Source organism: Pongo abelii, chromosome 19 (genome assembly GCF_028885655.2).
Source record: "Pongo abelii isolate AG06213 chromosome 19, NHGRI_mPonAbe1-v2.0_pri, whole genome shotgun sequence".
NCBI lineage: Eukaryota > Metazoa > Chordata > Mammalia > Primates > Hominidae > Pongo > Pongo abelii.
In genome coordinates, this window is record NC_072004.2 from 20,584,101 (window position 1) to 20,603,360 (window position 19,260).

Here is a 19,260-nt window from a genome sequence, read left to right on the forward strand (position 1 = left end):
GGCTCCGGGCAGGGACCCCAGGTCATCACATTCTGCAGCTCCCAGCTTGGGAGCAGACTAGGGGAGTCCCATCAACCATCTGCATGAGGGAGAGAAGGAGCAGTCTCAGCCCAGCCTGCACCCACTGAACCACCCCCTGCCTGGTGAGCAAAGATATTTGACCAGGGGAGGGGGGCAGTGGGTAACCAGTTCACACATCTGACAAGAGCAGCTGGGGGAGGGGACGGGTGGGCTGGTGGCCCAAGTGCTGCACCCAGAGCCCAAGACAGAGCCCATTTCCCCTCCTGGAGAGGGGGTCATACTCCCTTCTTCCCCCAATCTGTCCATCTCTTTCCAGTTAAGGTGCTTTCTCCCACATATTCTATCAGTCTCACCCAATTATTTCCTCCCTTTGGCCTTTGAGGGTTGGTATTGCACAAAAGTTTTCAGCAAAATGCTTGTAGTTATCGAATAACTGGGGGCTCCCAATAGTTTAAGACCTGGCTATACCAAAGGCTGCCCCACATTCGAATAGGACATAATGGGGGAGTCTCCCCAAGGGGTGGGAAGTTCTAGGGTGGCCTTCAGGGGTACAAATAAGCCCGACCCCTGGGTGTTGGGGAATGGAAGGCTCCAGGATAGGATGAGAGGGTGACCAGGCCTAACTTTAACAAGTCTAGTAGCATTAGAAGTGACTTTGGGGGAGGGTGTCTCAGAGGCTTGCATAGGGGCTTGCATAGGACCTGCTGGAATCCTTAACACCAGTTCAAGGGCCCAGTGGAGAGCCTGGTGCACTAGAAGTCCTTGGGCAGGCTATCCTTCAGGTCAGGACAGTCAGGTTGGAGGAGAAGGTAGTCTCTGCAGATGCTGACATGCAGCGATCTCAGCAGGACACTCTGCAGCTCTTGGGGTGGGATGTAGGGATCTGCAATGGGATGGGGCAGACCCTCAGCCTGGCTGACATCCAGCAGATCTGCACCAGTCCAGCCATGCTGGTTGTTAACATATATTGCCAAGCTTCCCTGCCTGTGCCTGTGCCAAGTCTCTCCACCCCCAGATGCCTTCCTGGGCTCCTAGACATTCCTCGCTCCCACCTCACTCTTAGTACAGCTCTGTCCTCTGGTGCACTCCCACGCAGTCCCTTCAGGAAAGCTTCCAGCACATTGGGCGGGCGGGGCTGTCAGCCATTGGGCAGGGGTGAGGCTGGAAGCCAGCTCGAGCAGAGCAGGTGTCAGCACCAGCCCTCTTCCCTGCATGCCTACGGCCATGGTGCTGCCGGACAGCTGGCCAGAGCCCCTGCAGGGTCCCAAGCTCCACCCTGGCCATCTGCCTCCCCCAGTCTCTCAACCATCCCAGGCTTCTGCTCCCATCCTTAACTGAAATCGGTTCAAACCCCTGGCCCCAGCAGAGCTGTCTCAGGAAGAGGGAACAGTGGGATTGGGTGGCCAGGGGGATGGGCTGCACAGCACTTGTGAGTGACGGAGGCCTTGCCCCTTGCCAGTTGTGCCAGGACCAGGCTACCAAACCCAGAGCCCTCAGGCCCTACTGAGGACAAGAGCAGCTCCCCCATGGTAACTTGATCTCACAAGAGTCCATCTGCAGTTGATCTGGACCCAAGGTCACACTGAAGTGGGACCAAGGCCAACTATGGAGAGAGAAGGTGAAGGGGAAGTGGAGAGGTGGAGAGGCTGGGGGCCACCCTCCTGGAGCCCCTCTCCACCACCCCTCCTGGCCGTGCACCCACCTGTCAAAGCAGTTGGTGCCTGTGAGCACCCACTCTTGGGAGATGAGGGCCCCCTCACAGCGGCACCAGGTGTCCAGGAAGATGCTGGCCTGGCCAAGCCATTTGTCTGGGCCCTTCTTGCTGGAGGCCTCAGCCAGCCTGGACCCTGCACCTCAGGAGACTGAGGCCTCAGAGCTCAGCTGGGGGTCCCAGGGCCTTGCAGGTCTACCATGCATCTCTTTCCATCCAGCCCTGCGACCTCTGCAGCCCAGCTTCCACCCCTTGCCCCTCCAGCTCAAAATCAGACTGTCTGCAGTGGAATCCTATGTGACTCAGGGAAAGTCCTTTAACCTCTCGGAGTCTCAGTTTCCTCATCACACCCAGGGGATTGTTGTGAGGATTAAATGTGATAATATATGTCAAAGTTCCATACATTTGTAGCTATTCTTTTTTTTTTTTAATTAAAAAGTTTGTGGGCACATAGTAGGTGTATACATTGCAGCTATTCTTGTTGCTAAAGTCGTTCCTGGGGTGCTCCTGCTTTTTCATGCCTCCTGGTTTGCACATGCTGTTCCTTCTACCCAGCTCATCATCTCCTACCGTATCCGCCCAGAGAACTCCTTTGTAGCCTTCAGAGCCCACTCTTGTGAAGTCTTCCTTGAAGCCTCTCCCCTTGGCCCCACAGTCTGCTGCCCACTTCTCACCCAGAAGCTCACTATAAGTGGGTGTCTGGCTCTGCTTGCTTTTCTGTCTAGACAGGGAGCTCACTCATCTCTAAGGAAGCTGGGCCTCCTTGAGGACAGCCCTCCATCTGCTCTGCCCTGGTCATCGGGGTCCACCCTCAGCACCTTCAAGGGGTGGGCAGCCCTGGGGTGCACACTAGGGGCAGGCATCCTGCATACAGACTTGGCACTGGGGTCTCCAGATCCTCCTCCCAGGAACTTGTCCTGGGTCCTGGGGCAGGGGACTTCTCAGAGTCCTGCTCTGCCTCCTGTCTCAGGTAAGAGGCAGAGAGGGCAGCTGGCTGAGACCAACAGTAACAATATATATAATCCCATCTGCCCTCTCTTTACACCCCACGAAGTCCTGAGCACCTGTGATTCTGGGGTCCTCACAGTGACCCCCCCAAGACCAGTGCTCCTAGCCCCTTTACAGATGGGGAAGTCAAGGCTCACAGACAAACCGACTTCCTAAGATCACAGTGAGTTGGAAGCAGAGTTGGGATTCAAATCAGGGTCCCTGTGACTCCGAGTCCCCAAATCATTTCTCTCAAAGGCCTTATAGGTCTTTTCTTCTGTCTTTGCCTCTTGGCTCTTCAGTGGAGGGGCCACACTTGGAATGCTAGTTGCTTGAAATGCCTGGTGCAGGCACTCGCCTGAATTTCACAAATGGTGCCAAGTCAATACCCTTTGTGGCCTGTCCCTGACGATTCCTTGGGCCTCACGTCACCCTTCCCCTCAGCCTTGAAGTAGTGTATGCCTGCGGTTCTACGGTGGGCAGGTCTATGCAAACCAGAAGGCACGGGGGCTGAGAGGCCAAAAAGGCAGACAAATCCGGTTTCTCAGAAAGAAGCATTTAATAGAGGCATATGAACAGAAGCCATGTCTTGGGCGGTCACGAGACAGGTAGGTCTCTGCACTGTTACCTCTAGAGCCAAGGCATGTATAGCATAGGGAAAGGGCATAAGTGCTTCAGAAGGGGTGTGTAGGACAATTGATCAGCATTGCCAGTGACGGTAGATAAAGTAGAAATCTTAGAGGCCTTTCTGGAACTGGGGTCAATCAGAAGCCAGCATGGCAGATTCGCCTCTGAGATGGAGCCGCTTTGGCCTCTGCACCTGCACATGACGTTCTCAGCAATGTTGTGTGTTTATTTTTTGAGAGGAAGTTCACATAACCTAAAATCAATCTTTTTTTTTTTTTTTTTTTTTTTTTTTTTTTGAGACAGAGTTTCACTCTTGTTGCCCAGGCTGGAGTGCAGTGGCGCCATCTTGGCTCACTGCAACCTCTGCCTCCCGGGTTCAAGCGATTCTCCTGCCTCAGCCTCCCAAGTAGCTGGGATTATTGGTGCCCGCCACCATGCCCAGCTAATTTTTGTATTTTTGGTAGAGACAGGGTTTCCCCATGTTGGCCAGGCTGGGCTCGAACTCCTGACGTCAAGTGATCCACCTGCCTTGGCCTCCCAAAGTGCTGGGATTACAGGTGTGAGCTACTGCACCCGGCCAATCAACCATTTTTTATGTGTCTAATTCAGGGGCATTCTGTCTATCACCTTGTCTTTGCAAATGCTGTTCCTTTGTTCTAGAAAGTCCTTCCTGCCATTTCTGCCTGGAAGCTTCCTGTTGAACTTCAAGAGCCAGATAAATGCCCCTTCCTCTGGGATGTCTTTTTTCTGATCCCCAACTTGGTCTAGGGGCTCTCCCTGGGCTTCCTCAGCCCCTTGGTCACAGCCCTTCCACACTAGTGGTCTGACTTGGTCTCCCCAGCCAGACTCAAAGTCCCGGCATATGCAGTGGAGGGTGGGTGCACTGGGATCATTTACTAAATGCTTGTTGAGTGAATGCATGAGTGGCGGTCTTTGGGGAGCACTCTGGGGGGCCCTGAGGCCTTGTGGGTAGGGCTGGGCCCTCGGGTTCCAGCCACAGGGAGGGCCTAGAGTCTGACATGGGGGGAGACAACTCGGATCCAGCCTCCTGCAGCATAACAGAATAACCCGGTCTGGGTCTGAGGCAGAGCCCGAGGTGGGATAGAGGGCTCTCAGGTTCCATCGACAGCCTTTCCTCAACTTGCAGTGTGAGCCCAGGCCAGTCACTGCCGTATTCTGGGCCTCAAAATCTTCATTAATGAGAAGAGGGCATTGCCTGGACTATCTCACTCTCCTGTTAAGTCATTTGAAGGGCTGCGGGAATCCCTGGCCTTTCTAAACCGTGACTCAGGGGCTAGGCACTCCCCCTTTACCCCTGAAGCTCACGGGAGAAAGTGCTTGGAGTAGCTTCTTCTAGGAGTTAGTCAGCAGACAGAGCTGAGTTCCAGTCCAAACTCTTCCCCCTCACTGGCTATGTGACCCTGGGCTGTTTGCTTAACCTCTCTGAGTCTCAGCTTCTGGGAAAATGAGGATCATAAGGTCCCTACTAGTAGGGCTCAGTAAATGTTAGCAATGGTCTCCACAGTGAAGATGATGACATGATTGGAGTCCAGTTTACTTGTAGACAGACAAGTTGAATTGCTGGCCAAATTCTGAAAAAAAATTGTAGGTCTTTAAAAATCATTCATTTTGGGGTGGGGCACAGTGACTCATGCCTCTAATCCTAGCACTTTGGGAGGCTGGGGCAGGAGGATCCTTCGAGCCCAGGAGTTTAAGACCAGCCTGGGCAAATAGAGACCCTGTCTCTAAGAAAAATACAATAAATAAATTAGCCAGGCGTGGTGGTGCGGGCCTGTGACCCTGGCTACTTGGGAGGCTGAGGCGGGAGGAGCGCCTGAGCCAGGGTTTGAGGATGCAGTGAACTGATGGCGCCACTGTATTTCAGCTTTGGTGCCAGAGCAAGACCCCATCTCTTACAAAACAAAAACAAACCCAGAACCATGAGTTATGTTTCTTACACTGGATGTTGCTGAGTATAAGCACCTCTGACGGTTCTAGGATGCTTGTTTCTAAGAGCTACATTTTCCTCCTCTGAGAAATAGTGAAGTGGATGACATTCTTTTTTGTTTTTGAGAACTGCTATGAAGAAAAAACATGAATCATGGCAAAGAGCTAGCGAGGGATGCGGGGGCGTATAGGGTTATGGTAGACAAGCAATTCCCTCTCAGGAGAAGACATTGGAGCAAAGTCCAGAAAGAAGTGAAGGGTTGAGTCATGCACGGATCTGGGGGTGTGCACGTCCAGGCAAAGAGCATAGTCAGTGCAAAGGCCCTGCATGGAGGGAGGGGCAGTCTGGAGCCTGCCTGCACTGAGACAACTGTGCACCTCTTCCCAGCTCCGCATTCGGTGTGTCATGCTGGCAGCTTGCAATCAACCACGGAAGGAATATTTACACCAAGGAAATTGGCCAATGCTACAATCAGGGCTTTACTATTTTATATTTTATTTTTTCTCAGAAAACGGGATGTGCCACTTTACCAGCCCATCACTGGGGGTAGGAGATGAGGTCAGATAACTTGCCAGGCCCAGATCACCCAGGGCCTGAGTGGCTGGAGGTTAAGTGACTTGGGTTTTTACAGGATCCCTCTGTGTGGGTGTCGGGGGAAAGCTGAGAGGCCGAGGAGCAGGCAGACGTGGTCATCCAGGTAGGTTTGCCAGACTTAGCAAAGAAAAATACAGGATGCATGCACTACTTGGGACATACCTAACTAAAGAATTATTTGTTGTTTATTTGAAATTCCAATTTAAAACACTGGATATCCTGTGTTTTAGCTAGCAACCCAGGTGGCAGGTGGAAGATGGAGATTCATGATTGCTTCTGGAAGACTCGCTGTGTGATTCCGCCCACCCCATGGCCATTCCCTCCTCCTAAGATGTTCAGAGCAGGATTCCTACCTAGTGCCCTGCCAAACATGGCCCACACCCCAACTCACTCTGGACCACACCTGCCCCTCAGTCATTTCCTACAGGCTTTTCCTGCAGATTGAGAGAGGAAACTGGGCAGGGAGCACATCACTGATGGGTGAAATGATGATCTCAGAGGAAACCAGACAAGCTAGAGTTGTTACCACACCCTGGACTCAGAAAACTTGGGCACTTCACCGACGGCCACCTCCCATCTCCCTTTCATTCTTCATGGGCAGGGCCTTGCAAGCCTTGGTGATGGATTTTATTCCATGAGATGGGGCAGCAGTTGCAGGAACACGATTTGAGTTGTTTTTTGAAAGATTGCTCTGGCTAATGTGCAGAGTGGCTTCTCAGGGTGCGCACGGGGGAGATATCTTAGGACAACTGGGTGTTGGATCTGGAGCTCAGGGAGAACAACCCTCAGAGGAGAGATGCCACCATTCCAGAGAAGAGCAGAGGGCCAGGAGGAGGGGTGTGTGGCCATGTGGTTGACATCTCGGTGACATGTGCTGTGTGTGTCCCTCACAGACTTGGGATCTTTCTGGCAGGCAAACATAGGCCTTGGGGAATGTTCTGGGATGGGCGATGTCAGCCTCAGTGTGTTTGCTCAGCTGCTGGGCTCTCTTGGGACCACAGAGGACTGCAGCACCAATGGTGGAACTCCAGGCATGGTGACAGGATGTGACCAGGTTCCCCCACCCAGGTCTGTGGTCAGCCTGGCTGTGCTGAATGGTGGAAGCAGGGGTGAGGCCCCAAGAGGTGTTTGGAGCCATCTGGCTGTGAGGTCAGCCACCCAGCCCGGCCTCTGGAAGCCATGGGCAGCCACTTCCCAGATGCGGCTTCCTGCCCTTTCCTCCACCAAAACCACACTCAACTCATAGGCTGGCCTCAGGGGCAGTCCCTTTCCCAAGGGGAGGGCCACATGCAAATGCCACACTGGGCTGAGCCAAGGCAAGGATCAATTCTGGAGGCCTGGATCCTCCACGTCCTATGGGCAGGTCAGCCACAACAAAGCCCACCCTGCCCATCAAGCCCCACTGCTTTCCACTGCTTTGGTGCCTTCGCCTCTCTGGGTGAACCCTGCTCACCTTGAGCCCCTGCATGTAAGGCACTTTTAGATGCGATCATCCCCTCCAATTTTCCTGATACAGGGAGAGGAAGGCAGGTGGCCCTGGCCACTGTGTGTGCAGAGGCAGAGCGAACAGGCAGCAGCACTGGAGGGAGGGAGGAGTGTGTGTGTTGCTGTGTGTCCTGTGTGTGGATTTGTCTTTGTGTGCAAGTCCCGTATGTGTACCTAGGGTGTATGTCCCAGTAGCTTGTGTGTACCTCTGCCCTTTGTGTGTACTTGTGCAAATCTCTGTGCGTGTTTGTGGAAATCTTTGTGTGTGAATGTAAACATGTACCTAAGAGTGTTGTCTGTGTGTGAATGTGTGTGTATAGGCACCCGGAACCAGTTATGATTTAGATCAACATCCCACTTTCAGCCTTGGGGAGATTCCTTCCTGCATGACCGGGGAACAGATCACTACTCCCATTTTGCAGAAGTGAGACTGAGGCTCAGAGAGGGCCGAGACTTGCCTAAGGTCACCAGCTGATGGGATTACAATTCAGTCCTCACCTCTATGGTGGCTTCTAAGGGCTCATGGGTGTTCTTGGTCCCAAATTCTCCTCCCCAACCTGTCCCATTGGTGCCTGCAATACCCCTGTTGGGAAGAGACAGTGTCCTTGGCAGATTCATCTGTTAAACTGGCCTCCCTTCCTGACACAGGGACAATCCATCCTTCCCAAGACTGCCCTAGCAGGTAGATGGCCCCTGGAGCAGAAGGGCCTGCCAAAGAAGGCAGGGAAGGGAAGGGGTGGGGGTCCTGCAGAAAGACAACTGCCTGCCCTTCAGAGTGTGGGCTGTGGGAGAAGCTGCCACAGACATGGGTGTGGGTTGTGGTTTGGCCACTTGGGCTTCCTCCTACACCCCAGCCACGCACTGGGTGACTGAACCGGATTACTCGTGGCTGCTGGCACTAATCAGAGAGCTGTGTGTGTGTAAAGAAGGAAAACCCTGGTGCAGGGAGTCCTACAAACAGAGGCCCCTCCCACAGTTGAGCCCATTTTGTCACCTGTAACCAGGGACAATGATGCATCACCTGAGTCCCCCTCGGAGAAAGATGAAGGTAGAAACGCTTACACACTGAAGATGCTGCTGGAACACCGCAGGGACTGGGCGGAGCGGGGACAGCGTTAACAAGGGCGGCTGCTGCAGCGCTGGTGAAGGGCCAGACCCTGTGTCAGGTGCCCCTGCAGATATAATTCCTCGAGTCCACAAAACAATGCAACCAGGTGGATCTGAACATCCCCACTTCACGGATGAGCAACTCAAGGTCAGGGCTGTCAGTCTTGGCTACCTCCATGGCCTTGGGGCCCTGCATGGTCTCACCCCTGCCTAACTTTCTAGTTTCCATGTCTCTGTGTGACCCCCTCCCTCCTGCCACTTCCCTCTGGCCTTCTTGTGGCCCTGAGATGTGCCACACTCTCACCCGCATCAGCTCTGTGTCCTTTGCCCCCACTGTCCCTCTGCTGCCGCATGCTCGTCCATTAGGTCCTGACTTACATGTCACTTCCAGGGCCCCTTCCTGACTTCCTGTGCTGGGCAAAGGGCCCATTCTTAGCTCCCCAGGGCCGGCCCCCCATCTCGGTGCCTGTCACAGATTTCCCTCATCAGAGAAAGCTGGGACTTGTGCTCATGGCTCTGACCCCAGCACACAGCACAGACAAGAAAGGATGCCCTGGCCTCCATGTGATGGAGCTGGATTCAAACCCAGGTGTTTCTGAAACCAAAGTGTGCCTTCGTAAAACTTAAGAGCATGGGATTGGAAGGGAGGCAGTAACATCAGCAGAGCGGCACCCCACTCGGACAATCCACCTGCGCTCCTCAAAGTTTTTAACCACACCCGCTCTTGCGGCAGAGGGGTGCGAACAGTCGAGCACATCTATTATTTCTGCTGACCCACGTCCATCCACCTTCCTGAAAGCTCAGGTTTCCTGTGGGGAAATGGCCCTCATCCATACCTGGTCTGAGGAGTTTGGCTGAGCCGGACTCCCTGCCCCACTTCCAGAGGTGGACAGGTGATTCGGGTCTGGCCAATCAGCATACCCCCTCTTCCCCACGCTGAGTCTGTCCAATGGGAGGCTACCCTGGAACCCATGCTGGGACTGACAAAAAGGGATGCCCACTGCCGTGATAGACGTCCCTGAATGAGGGTAAGGTTCTGGGGCTCAGGAAGGTCTCCAGGGCTTGGATTAGAGATAATAATTACCATGTCACAGATGACTAAAAGAGTCTCAAAGCACATCGGCACCCCCCAACCTGTTCTGCTTCTTGGTTCCTCATCTTGGTGACATCTCCATTGCTAGAAATGGACACTATCACATGTCCTGCATTTACCCCTTTATATACCTCTTTTTTTACCTTTTTTTTGAGACAGAGTCTCACTGTGTCACCCAGGCTGGAGTGCAGTGGCACCATCTCGGCTCACTGCAACCTCCACCTCCCGGGTTCAAGCAATTCTCCTGCCTCAGCCTCCTGAGTAGCTGGGATTACAGGTGCCTGCCAACACGCCCAGCTAATTTTTGTATTTTGTATTTTTAGTAGAGTCAGGGTTTCACCATGTTGGTCAGGCTGGTCTCGAAACCCTGACCTCAGGTGATCCACCTGCCTCGGACTCCCAAAGTGCTGGGATTGAGACACCGCGCCCAGCCTAATTTTTGTATTTTTAGTAGAGACAGGGTTTCACCATGTTGGCCAGGCTGGTCTCAAACTCTTGACCTCAGGTGATCCCCCAGCCTCAGCCTCCTAGAGTGCTGGGATTACAGGCGTGAGTCACTGCACCCAATCCCACGTCTGTCTTTTAATCAAGGCATGCTCTGCCTTCAAGTACACCCTCCATGATGTCTGCCAGAAATACTTTCAGGAAGGCAGCTGTGAAGGGCATTTGTCTACTCAAAAATCCTAGGTAGACATTTAGATTAGTTCAGAGGGTTTCGGTAACCTAAACCAGAAATCTTGAACTCAAATGCCCGCCGTGGCCGTGCAGGAAACGTGAGCCAAGTGAGTGGAGCATCTGTATACAACACATGAGATTGTCTTTGTTCCCACAAAAAGATATACTTGGTCTTTCTTTTCCTGAAACACATGTCATCTCAGCCTCTTTTGTTTTCCTGCTTTTAATAAGATGTAGAAAACAGTTGTGAAAGCACAATGATAAGTAGCATCTGACCCTCAGCCTGTGCTGGGGAGGCTGTCAGGGAGTGGCAGGGACTGTGGTGAATTAGAGAGCACATGTTCTTTCAATGGCGGGGTCACAGTTCGATGGCTACGTAGAAATGCTGATCTGATTTTCCAAAAGAAAGCAAAAATCAGGATTCTTATGGCAAATCTCCCCATTTTTGACGGGCAAATAATTCCAAGCTTTTAAAAAGCACCATGTGAGTCATTCTCTCATACCACTGGTGGGTGTCTAAATCAGTATAATCTCTAAGGATAGAAATTTGACATTAGCTACTAAAATTGTAAGAACAATACTCTTTAACTTGACACTCCCACTTCTGGTATTCTTCCTGCATATACACTTGCTGTGTGCAAAATGATATGTTCAAGAAAATTTATTGCAGCATTGTTTGCAATAGTGAAAAAACTGAACTAATCTAAATGTCTATCTAGGGGGTCTTGGTTAAACAGGTTACATTTGTAAAGGAATATTATGCAGCTGTAAAAATGAGTGCATTTTTTTTTTTAGATATGACAATAGCACAAGTGACAAAAGACAAAATAGATAACTGGACTTCATCAAAATTAAAAACTTTTGTGGAACACAGGACGTTATCAAGAAAGTGAAAAGACAACCTGAGAAATGGAAGTAAATATCTGTAAATCATGGGAAGTAAATATCTGTAAATCATCTAATAAGGTAATATCTGTATCTGCAAATCATCTGATAAGGGATTTTTATTTAGAATATATAAAGAACTCTAACAGCTCAACAATAAAAAGGCAAATAATCCAATTAAAAATGGACAAAGGGCTGAGTGCGGTGGCTCATGCCTGTAATCCCAGCACTTTGGGAGGCTGACGTGGGCGGATCACTTGAGCTCAGGAGTTCAAGACTAGCCTGGCCAACACAGTGAGACCCTGTCTCTGCTAAAAATACAAAAATTAGCTGGGTGCAACGATGTGCACCTGTAGTCCTAGCTACTTGGGAGGCTGAGGCAGGAGAATCACTTGAGCTTGGGAGGCGGAGGTTGCAGTGAGCCGAGATCCTGCCACCGCACTCTAGCCTGGGCTGGAGTGAAACCCTGTCTCAAAAAGAAAAAAAAAAAAAAAAGGTCAAAGGATTTGAATAGATATTGAACAGACATTTCCCCAAAGGAGACAAATGGCCAATAAGCCGTGAAAACATCCTTAGTCATTAGGGAAATGCAAATCAAAACTACAATGACGTATCACTTCACACCCACTAGGATGGCTATAATTAAAAATAATAATAATAATAATAAGGCTGGGTACTGTGGCTCATGACTGTAATCCCAGCACTTTGGGAGGCTGAGGCAGGTGGATCACTTGAGGTCAGGAGTTCGAGACCAGCCTGGCCAACATGGTGAAACCTCATCTCTAATAAAAATACAAAAATTAGCTGGACATGGTGGCAGGGACCTGTAATCCCAACTACTCGGGAAGCTGAGGCAGAAGAATTGCTTGAACCTGGGGTGCAGATGTTACAGTGAGCCGAGATCGTGCCACTGCACTCCAGCCTGGGTGATAGAGTGAGACTCAGTATCAAAAAAAGAAAAGAAGTGTTGGTGAGGATGTGGAGAAATCGGAACTCTTAAATATTGCTGGTGAATTTGTAAAATGGTGCAACTGCTGAAGAAAACAGCTTGGCACTTTCTCAAGAAGTTTATAGTTTACCATGTGACCCAGCAATCCCACTCCCAAGAGAAATGAAAACATGTCCACAAAAAACTTGTACACAAATGTTCTCAGAAGCATTATTTATAATAGCCAAAAAATTGAAACAACCCAAATGTTCATGAACTGATGGACAAACAAAATATGGTATATCTAAACAATGCAATATATTTGGCCATAAAAATTAGTGCTAATATGACAACATGAACTTTATACTAACTGAAATAAGCCGAACACAAAAGACTACACAGTGTGTGATTCCATTAGTATAGAGTATCCACAACAGGCAAGTCCATAGAGACAGAAAGTAGTTCAGTGGTTGCAAGGGCTCAGGTGAAAGAGGAATGAGGAGTGACCGTTAATGGGTATAAACCAAAAATAAAATTAGAAGGCCCTTTGCAACCATCTGAATGGACTCCCTCCTTGGCCAGCACACCCTAAAATTTAACCTGAAAGACTGGTTCAGGCCACGATGGGAGGTGGGAGTTGGACATGCCTTATTATATCCCTCCAACATTAACATCAACATAGACCTTGAGTCTGATAAGAAACATTTGTCTATTCTCTCTATAGCCTGCTACTGGGAGGCTTCAACTGCATAATAAAACCTAGGTCTCCTGGCCAGGTGCAGTGGCTCACACCTGTAATCCCAGCACTTTGGGAGGCCGAGCGACGTGGATCACTTGAGGTCAGAAGTTTGAGACGAGCCAGGCCAACACGGTGAAACCCCATCTCTAATAAAATACAAAAAAAAAAAAAAAAAAAAAAGCCGGGCTTGGTGGCTCATGCCTGTCATCCCAGCTATTCGGGGGGCTGAGGCAGGAGACCAGGAGGGGGAGGTTGCAGTGAGCCGAGATCGCACCACTGCACTCCAGCCTGGGCAACACAGTGAGACTCACTCTCAAAATAAAATAAAAAACCAAAAAACCCTAGGTCTCCACAACCCCTTATCATCACCCAGATATTCCTTTCTATAGATAATAACTCTTGTAACCAAGTGCCAATCAGGATATGTTTAAATCTACCTGTGACTTCGAAGCCCCTCCCCTTTGAGTTGTCCCGCCCTTCCAGAATAGACATTGAACAGACATTTCCCCAAAGGAGACAAATGGCCAATAAGCACATAAAATCAATGTCAATCTTGCATGTATTGACTTATGTATTATGTCCTCCTAAAATGTATAAAGGCTGGCTGTGCCCCGACCATCTTGGGCACATGTTGTAGGACCTCCTGAGGCTGTCACCACTATGTCCTTAACATTGGCAAAATAAACTTTCCAAATTGACTTGAGACTTGTCTCAGATACTTGGTTCACACAGGTTTCTTTCAGGAGCGATGAAAATGTTCCATAAACCACTCTACCTAAAATTAGGTAGTGATGATGGCTACTCAACTGTGAATACACCAAAAAACACTGAATTGTACACTATAAAAGGATGAGTTTTATGGTATGTTATTAAAAGTTGTTTAAAAGTGAGGGACCCCTCCAGTTATTGATACGGAATGATCTTCAGGAAAAGAACATAATATGCCACATTTTGTACACGAAAGGGGAGGTAGGTACGAATATGTATACGTATTGCTTTTTTCTAGAAGCCGCCTAGGAGTGAAACCAAAATTCTTCACTTCTTTTCAGCCCTACCTCGAGCTCCCTTTAGAAAACCTTTCCTTCCAGCTCACACTATCCACCATGTCCACCTTCGCCCCCCGGCACTGAGCCTTAGAGGGGCGGTGCTCCATAAACATCTGCTACATGAATGAACGAATCAACTATCGGATTTTGGGGTGGGTCGGGGCACTCCGGTTCCAGCGAGGGCTCCGCCTACCCGCGGGCTCCGCAGAGGGGCAGAGGTTGGGCGGCCGCCTCGGTTAACTCCGCTGCAGCCCAAAGCACGGGAATCGCGGGACAGACAAACGAGCGGAGGAAAGACACCTGGAAGCCAGGAACCCGCGAGCTGCGGTCCAACTTGGCCGGAAGCTGCGGAAAGGCTCAGCCACCGGAAGTCAGTAGAGGTTTCGGCCGGACGCTCTAGAATCCCGGAGGACCGGGATCTCTGTGGTTGGCCGTGACGGGCACCCTCTACCGGGGATGACACATTCCCAGAGCTCCTGGGACCAAGAAAATGGTGGGCACAATTCCCTGGGCGGAAGGGGACTTCGGGAGACAGTAGCCAAGGTAACAGTCCCAGTCCTGGGCATCTCAGGCCGGGCAGTTCCCCGAGCTCACGGGACTAGCTGTGATTGGCCGGATGAGGTCGAGCGCTTCATGGGGACGCGCGCGCTACGTGCAGGGGCGTTGCCTTCCATTCACTTGGCGCCCGACTACCAGTGCGCATGCGTTTGAAGGCGGTGCAGGGCGGGGAGCACACCCCTGCGAAGTGCCGGGCACCCTTTGGGCGGCTCCCGCCGGCGAGCTGGACAGCGGCGCGCGCCAGGCGTGGCTTTCTCGGCCGGTGGGCTAGGATTGGACGCAGTAGGTAGAAGGGGCAGGACCCTCCTCAGAAGTAGCTCAGCGATTGGCGAGGAGCTGGAGGGAGCGTGGTCTTGGGAGGCGGGGCGGAGGGGGACGCACAGGGCAGCTCACGACGCTGAGGTGGTGGCTGCGGCCTTTGAACAAGTAAGTGAGCCACCCTCGGAGACCCCCGCGCTGGGGACGGAAGGCCGGCGAGCCTCGGGACCTCTGAAATCCTTGAGGAGGCGCGGGGGTGAGTGCGGCCCTGAGGAAACCCAGGTGCCCCGCCCCTCCCTTTCTTCCTGGCCCGCGCCTCGCCTCCCCCTCCCCCGACCCTGGCGGGCCCCCGGCTCTGGGCCCGGACCCCTGGGGTAGCGAGTCTGCCCCAAACCAGCCGCGCGCTTCTGCCCTTGTCGGTTTAGGAAACTGGGAAGTTCCCTGGTCCTGCTCCCTGGCCCGCAGAGGGGACACTGAGGCCCACGGTAGGTGGTCCTCTCCTCACCCGAGTCTCCACACAGACACCATGGCCGAGCCTCTGAAGGAGGAAGACGGCGAGGACGGCTCTGCGGAGCCCCCCGGGCCCGTGAAGGCCGAACCCGCCCACACCGCTGCCTCTGTAGCGGCCAAGAACCTGGCCCTGCTTAAAGCCCGCTCCTTCGATGTGACCTTTGACGTGGGCGACGAGTACGAGATCATCGAGACCATAGGCAACGGGGCCTATGGAGTGGTGTCCTCCGCCCGCCGCCGCCTCACCGGTGAGCTTCCTGAGCCGTCGCCTCCCAGATGTGGCAGCGTCGCAGGGAGTGGGAAACCGGCCTGTCCCAGACAGCCGGGAAGGAAAGCGGGGTGCGAGTTCTGGCTCCGGTCAACACACACTGACCAGGGCCCTCTGCCTGCCAGGCTCCGGGGAGGCTTGGTTCTCTGAAACTCCGGCCTGGTGGTTTTGCCATCCTGCCTGCCTACTTCCTCCTTAGAAAAATGACAGTCCCAGTTAGACCAGAATGTAGAGCCAGTCCTTCGTGTCTAAGAGAGAAATGTGTTCTGGAGCCAGACACTGGCATAAGGAACTAACTGGTGGTGGAATGGGTGAGGTCTGAGATGGAGAGCGTGTAGGCATAAGAGGCTGAACTGGGCATCCGTGCAACCTCCAACAAGTTACTAAGCCATATTTCCTTCTCTTTAACGTTGACCTATTGGGACCTGCCCCGTAGGGGAGTTGTGAAGGTAACATTTAATAATGTAGGTAGCATGCTTAGCACAGGGCTTGGCACATAGTAGGTACCCAGTATTTGGTAGCTGTTGTCATTTGCATCCTAGAAGGGAGGTGTTGATAGGGGCTGAGTCGACTCTGCAGTTTCTCCAAGGTATCCTCTGGTATGTCCCTGTTCCCTGCTCCTCAGGCCAGCAGGTGGCCATCAAGAAGATCCCTAATGCCTTCGATGTGGTGACCAATGCCAAGCGGACCCTCAGGGAGCTGAAGATCCTCAAGCACTTTAAGCACGACAACATCATCGCCATCAAGGACATCCTGAGGCCCACTGTGCCCTATGGCGAATTCAAATCTGTGTAAGAAGCGGGATGGGAGAGGGAGCCAGACTTGGGACTTTTCTGAAGGCTGCAACCATGTTGCTGAAGTTCTGGAAAGGCAGCTGAATCTAATCTGAAGCAGGCTGGGAAAATTCCCGCAGTTCTAGGACCAGTTCTCCTTTAGAGTTTTGCCAGGGACAACTGTTATTCCTCAAGAAGTGTACAGATGATTTTACAGTTTTATAGAATCTTAGTATATAGGATGTCAAATGTAGGACATTCCTACTATGACCACATCCTCCTATTCCCATAGCAGACTTCACTAATCAATCACAGAACACTTTCCTACAGACAGTGGACAAGCCTGGTCAATTTTCATCATAGTTCTTCAAGCTGCCACTACCAAACAATGGAGATAGCCCCAAAAGGAAACCTATTGGCCAGCCCTGGTGTAGTCCAACCCCATCTTTTATCTGATGGGGAAACTAGGTCTGGAGACAAAAGTGATTTAACCAAGTTCATGGAAAAGTCGTAGAGAATCTAAAACGTGATGCTCTTCTTCCATACCATGCCGTCAGCCCCTACGGGGTCCCAGGGTAAGGCTGTTACCTGTCTGGAATCGGAAGGGTGTGGTGAGGATGGGACTTGTCCCTGGAGTGTGATCAGGCCAACCCATGCTTCTCTCCTTCCTTCCCCTTCCAGCTACGTGGTCCTGGACCTGATGGAAAGCGACCTCCACCAGATCATCCACTCCTCACAGCCCCTCACACTGGAACACGTGCGCTACTTCTTGTACCAACTGCTGCGGGGCCTGAAGTACATGCACTCGGCTCAGGTCATCCACCGTGACCTCAAGCCTTCCAACCTATTGGTGAATGAGAACTGTGAGCTGAAGATTGGTGACTTTGGTATGGCTCGTGGCCTGTGCACCTCGCCCGCTGAACATCAGTACTTCATGACTGAGTATGTGGCCACGCGCTGGTACCGTGCGCCCGAGCTCATGCTCTCTTTGCATGAGTATACACAGGCTATTGACCTCTGGTCTGTGGGCTGCATCTTTGGTGAGATGCTGGCCCGGCGCCAGCTCTTCCCAGGCAAAAACTACGTACACCAGCTACAGCTCATCATGATGGTGCTGGGTACCCCATCACCAGCTGTGATTCAGGCTGTGGGGGCTGAGAGGGTGCGGGCCTATATCCAGAGCTTGCCACCACGCCAGCCTGTGCCCTGGGAGACAGTGTACCCAGGTGCCGACCGCCAGGCCCTATCACTGCTGGGTCGCATGCTGCGTTTTGAGCCCAGCGCCCGCATCTCAGCAGCTGCTGCCCTTCGCCACCCTTTCCTGGCCAAGTACCATGATCCTGATGATGAGCCTGACTGTGCCCCGCCCTTTGACTTTGCTTTTGACCGTGAAGCCCTCACTCGGGAGCGCATTAAGGAGGCCATTGTGGCTGAAATTGAGGACTTCCATGCAAGGCGTGAGGGCATCCGCCAACAGATCCGCTTCCAGCCTTCTCTACAGCCTGTGGCTAGTGAGCCTGGCTGTCCAGATGTTGAAATGCCCAGTCCCTGGGCTCCCAGTGGGGACTGTGCCATGGAGTCTCCACCACCAGCCCCGCCACCGTGCCCCGGCCCTGCACCTGACACCATTGATCTGACCCTGCAGCCACCCCCACCAGCCAGTGAGCCTACCCCACCGAAGAAAGAGGGTGCCATCTCAGACAATACTAAGGCTGCCCTTAAAGCTGCCCTGCTCAAGTCTTTGAGGAGCCGGCTCAGAGGTGCCTTGTGGGCAGGTCGGGTGGGCAGAGGGGAGACTTGGACTTGGACAAGGCTTCAGGCTTTTACCTTCTCCCCTGCCCAACTTCCCCGCAGATGGCCCCAGCGCACCCCTGGAGGCTCCTGAGCCTCGGAAGCCGGTGACAGCCCAGGAGCGCCAGCGGGAGCGGGAGGAGAAGCGGCGGAGGCGGCAAGAACGAGCCAAGGAGCGGGAGAAACGGCGGCAGGAGCGGGAACGAAAGGAACGGGGGGCTGGGGCCTCTGGGGGCCCCTCCACTGACCCCTTGGCTGGACTAGTGCTCAGTGACAATGACAGAAGCCTGTTGGAACGCTGGACTCGAATGGCCCGGCCCCCAGCCCCAGCCCCCACCTCTGTGCCGGCCCCTGCCCCAGTGCCAACGCCAACCCCAGCCCAACCTACCAGTCCTCCTCCTGGCCCTGTAGCCCAGCCCACTGGCCCGCAACCACAACCTGCGGGCTCTACCTCTGGCCCTGTACCCCAGCCTGCCTGCCCACCCCCTGGCCCTGCACCCCACCCCACTGGCACTCCTGGGCCCATCCCTGTCCCTGCGCCACCCCAGATTGCCACCTCCACCAGCCTCCTGGCTCCCCAGTCCCTTGTGCCACCCCCTGGGCTGCCTGGCTCCAGCACCCCAGGAGTTTTGCCTTACTTCCCACCTGGCCTGCCACCTCCAGACGCCGCGGGAGCCCCTCAGTCTTCCATGTCAGAGTCACCTGATGTCAATCTTGTGACCCAGCAGCTATCTAAGTCACAGGTGAGAGGGAGGCACAGTCCATGGGGACACCTGGGCCTGGGCCAAAGGAAAATGGGTTCAAGAAGTGGTCCGTGTTCCACAAAAACTGAGCAGCAGATGGGGCTTTATCTCTGAATGTGTCTCCTTGCTCACAGAAGGAGCATAATGGCAATGAAGAGGTTGTTAGGAGACAAGTTAGATATGGCCTGGAAAGTGCCTAGCCCAGAGATGGGGCCAGCCAGCACTCACTGACTGCCGAGACTAGTGTTAGCACTCCCAGATATCCAGGTGGAGTAGTCAGCAGCATTGGGACAGGGTAGCCTGCAGACCTCAGTCTGTCTGCATTGTAACCTGTCATTCCCTGCAGGTGGAGGACCCACTGCCCCCCGTGTTCTCAGGCACACCAAAGGGCAGTGGGGCTGGCTACGGTGTTGGCTTTGACCTGGAGGAATTCTTAAACCAGTCTTTCGACATGGGCGTGGCTGATGCGCCACAGGATGGGTAAGGTGGCTGGACTGAGCTCCTAGACTGGGA

General features: G+C 52.8%; 1 protein-coding gene across 12 annotated transcripts in view; it reads left to right on the forward strand.

Moving 5' to 3' along the window:
* The first annotated feature begins 13,657 nt into the window (after positions 1-13,657).
* The window catches only part of MAPK7 (mitogen-activated protein kinase 7), a 34,234-nt gene continuing 28,631 nt past the window's right edge, over positions 13,658-19,260 (forward strand). Inside the window, exons 1-7 of one of the 12 annotated variants that reach the window (XM_063718426.1) lie at positions 13,658-14,389; positions 15,184-15,420; positions 16,066-16,231; positions 16,771-16,788; positions 16,895-17,973; positions 18,068-18,747; positions 19,094-19,227. In XM_063718426.1, coding sequence (XP_063574496.1) covers positions 15,189-15,420; positions 16,066-16,231; positions 16,771-16,788; positions 16,895-17,973; positions 18,068-18,747; positions 19,094-19,227 — 2,309 coding nt within the window. In that variant the 5' untranslated portion in view covers positions 13,658-14,389; positions 15,184-15,188. Of the gene's footprint in view, positions 14,919-15,087; positions 15,421-16,065; positions 16,232-16,770; positions 16,789-16,894; positions 17,974-18,067; positions 18,748-19,093; positions 19,228-19,260 lie in introns of all 12 variants that reach the window. The other 11 variants (XR_010138083.1, XM_063718427.1, XM_063718425.1 and 8 more) reach the window with 11 other exon arrangements.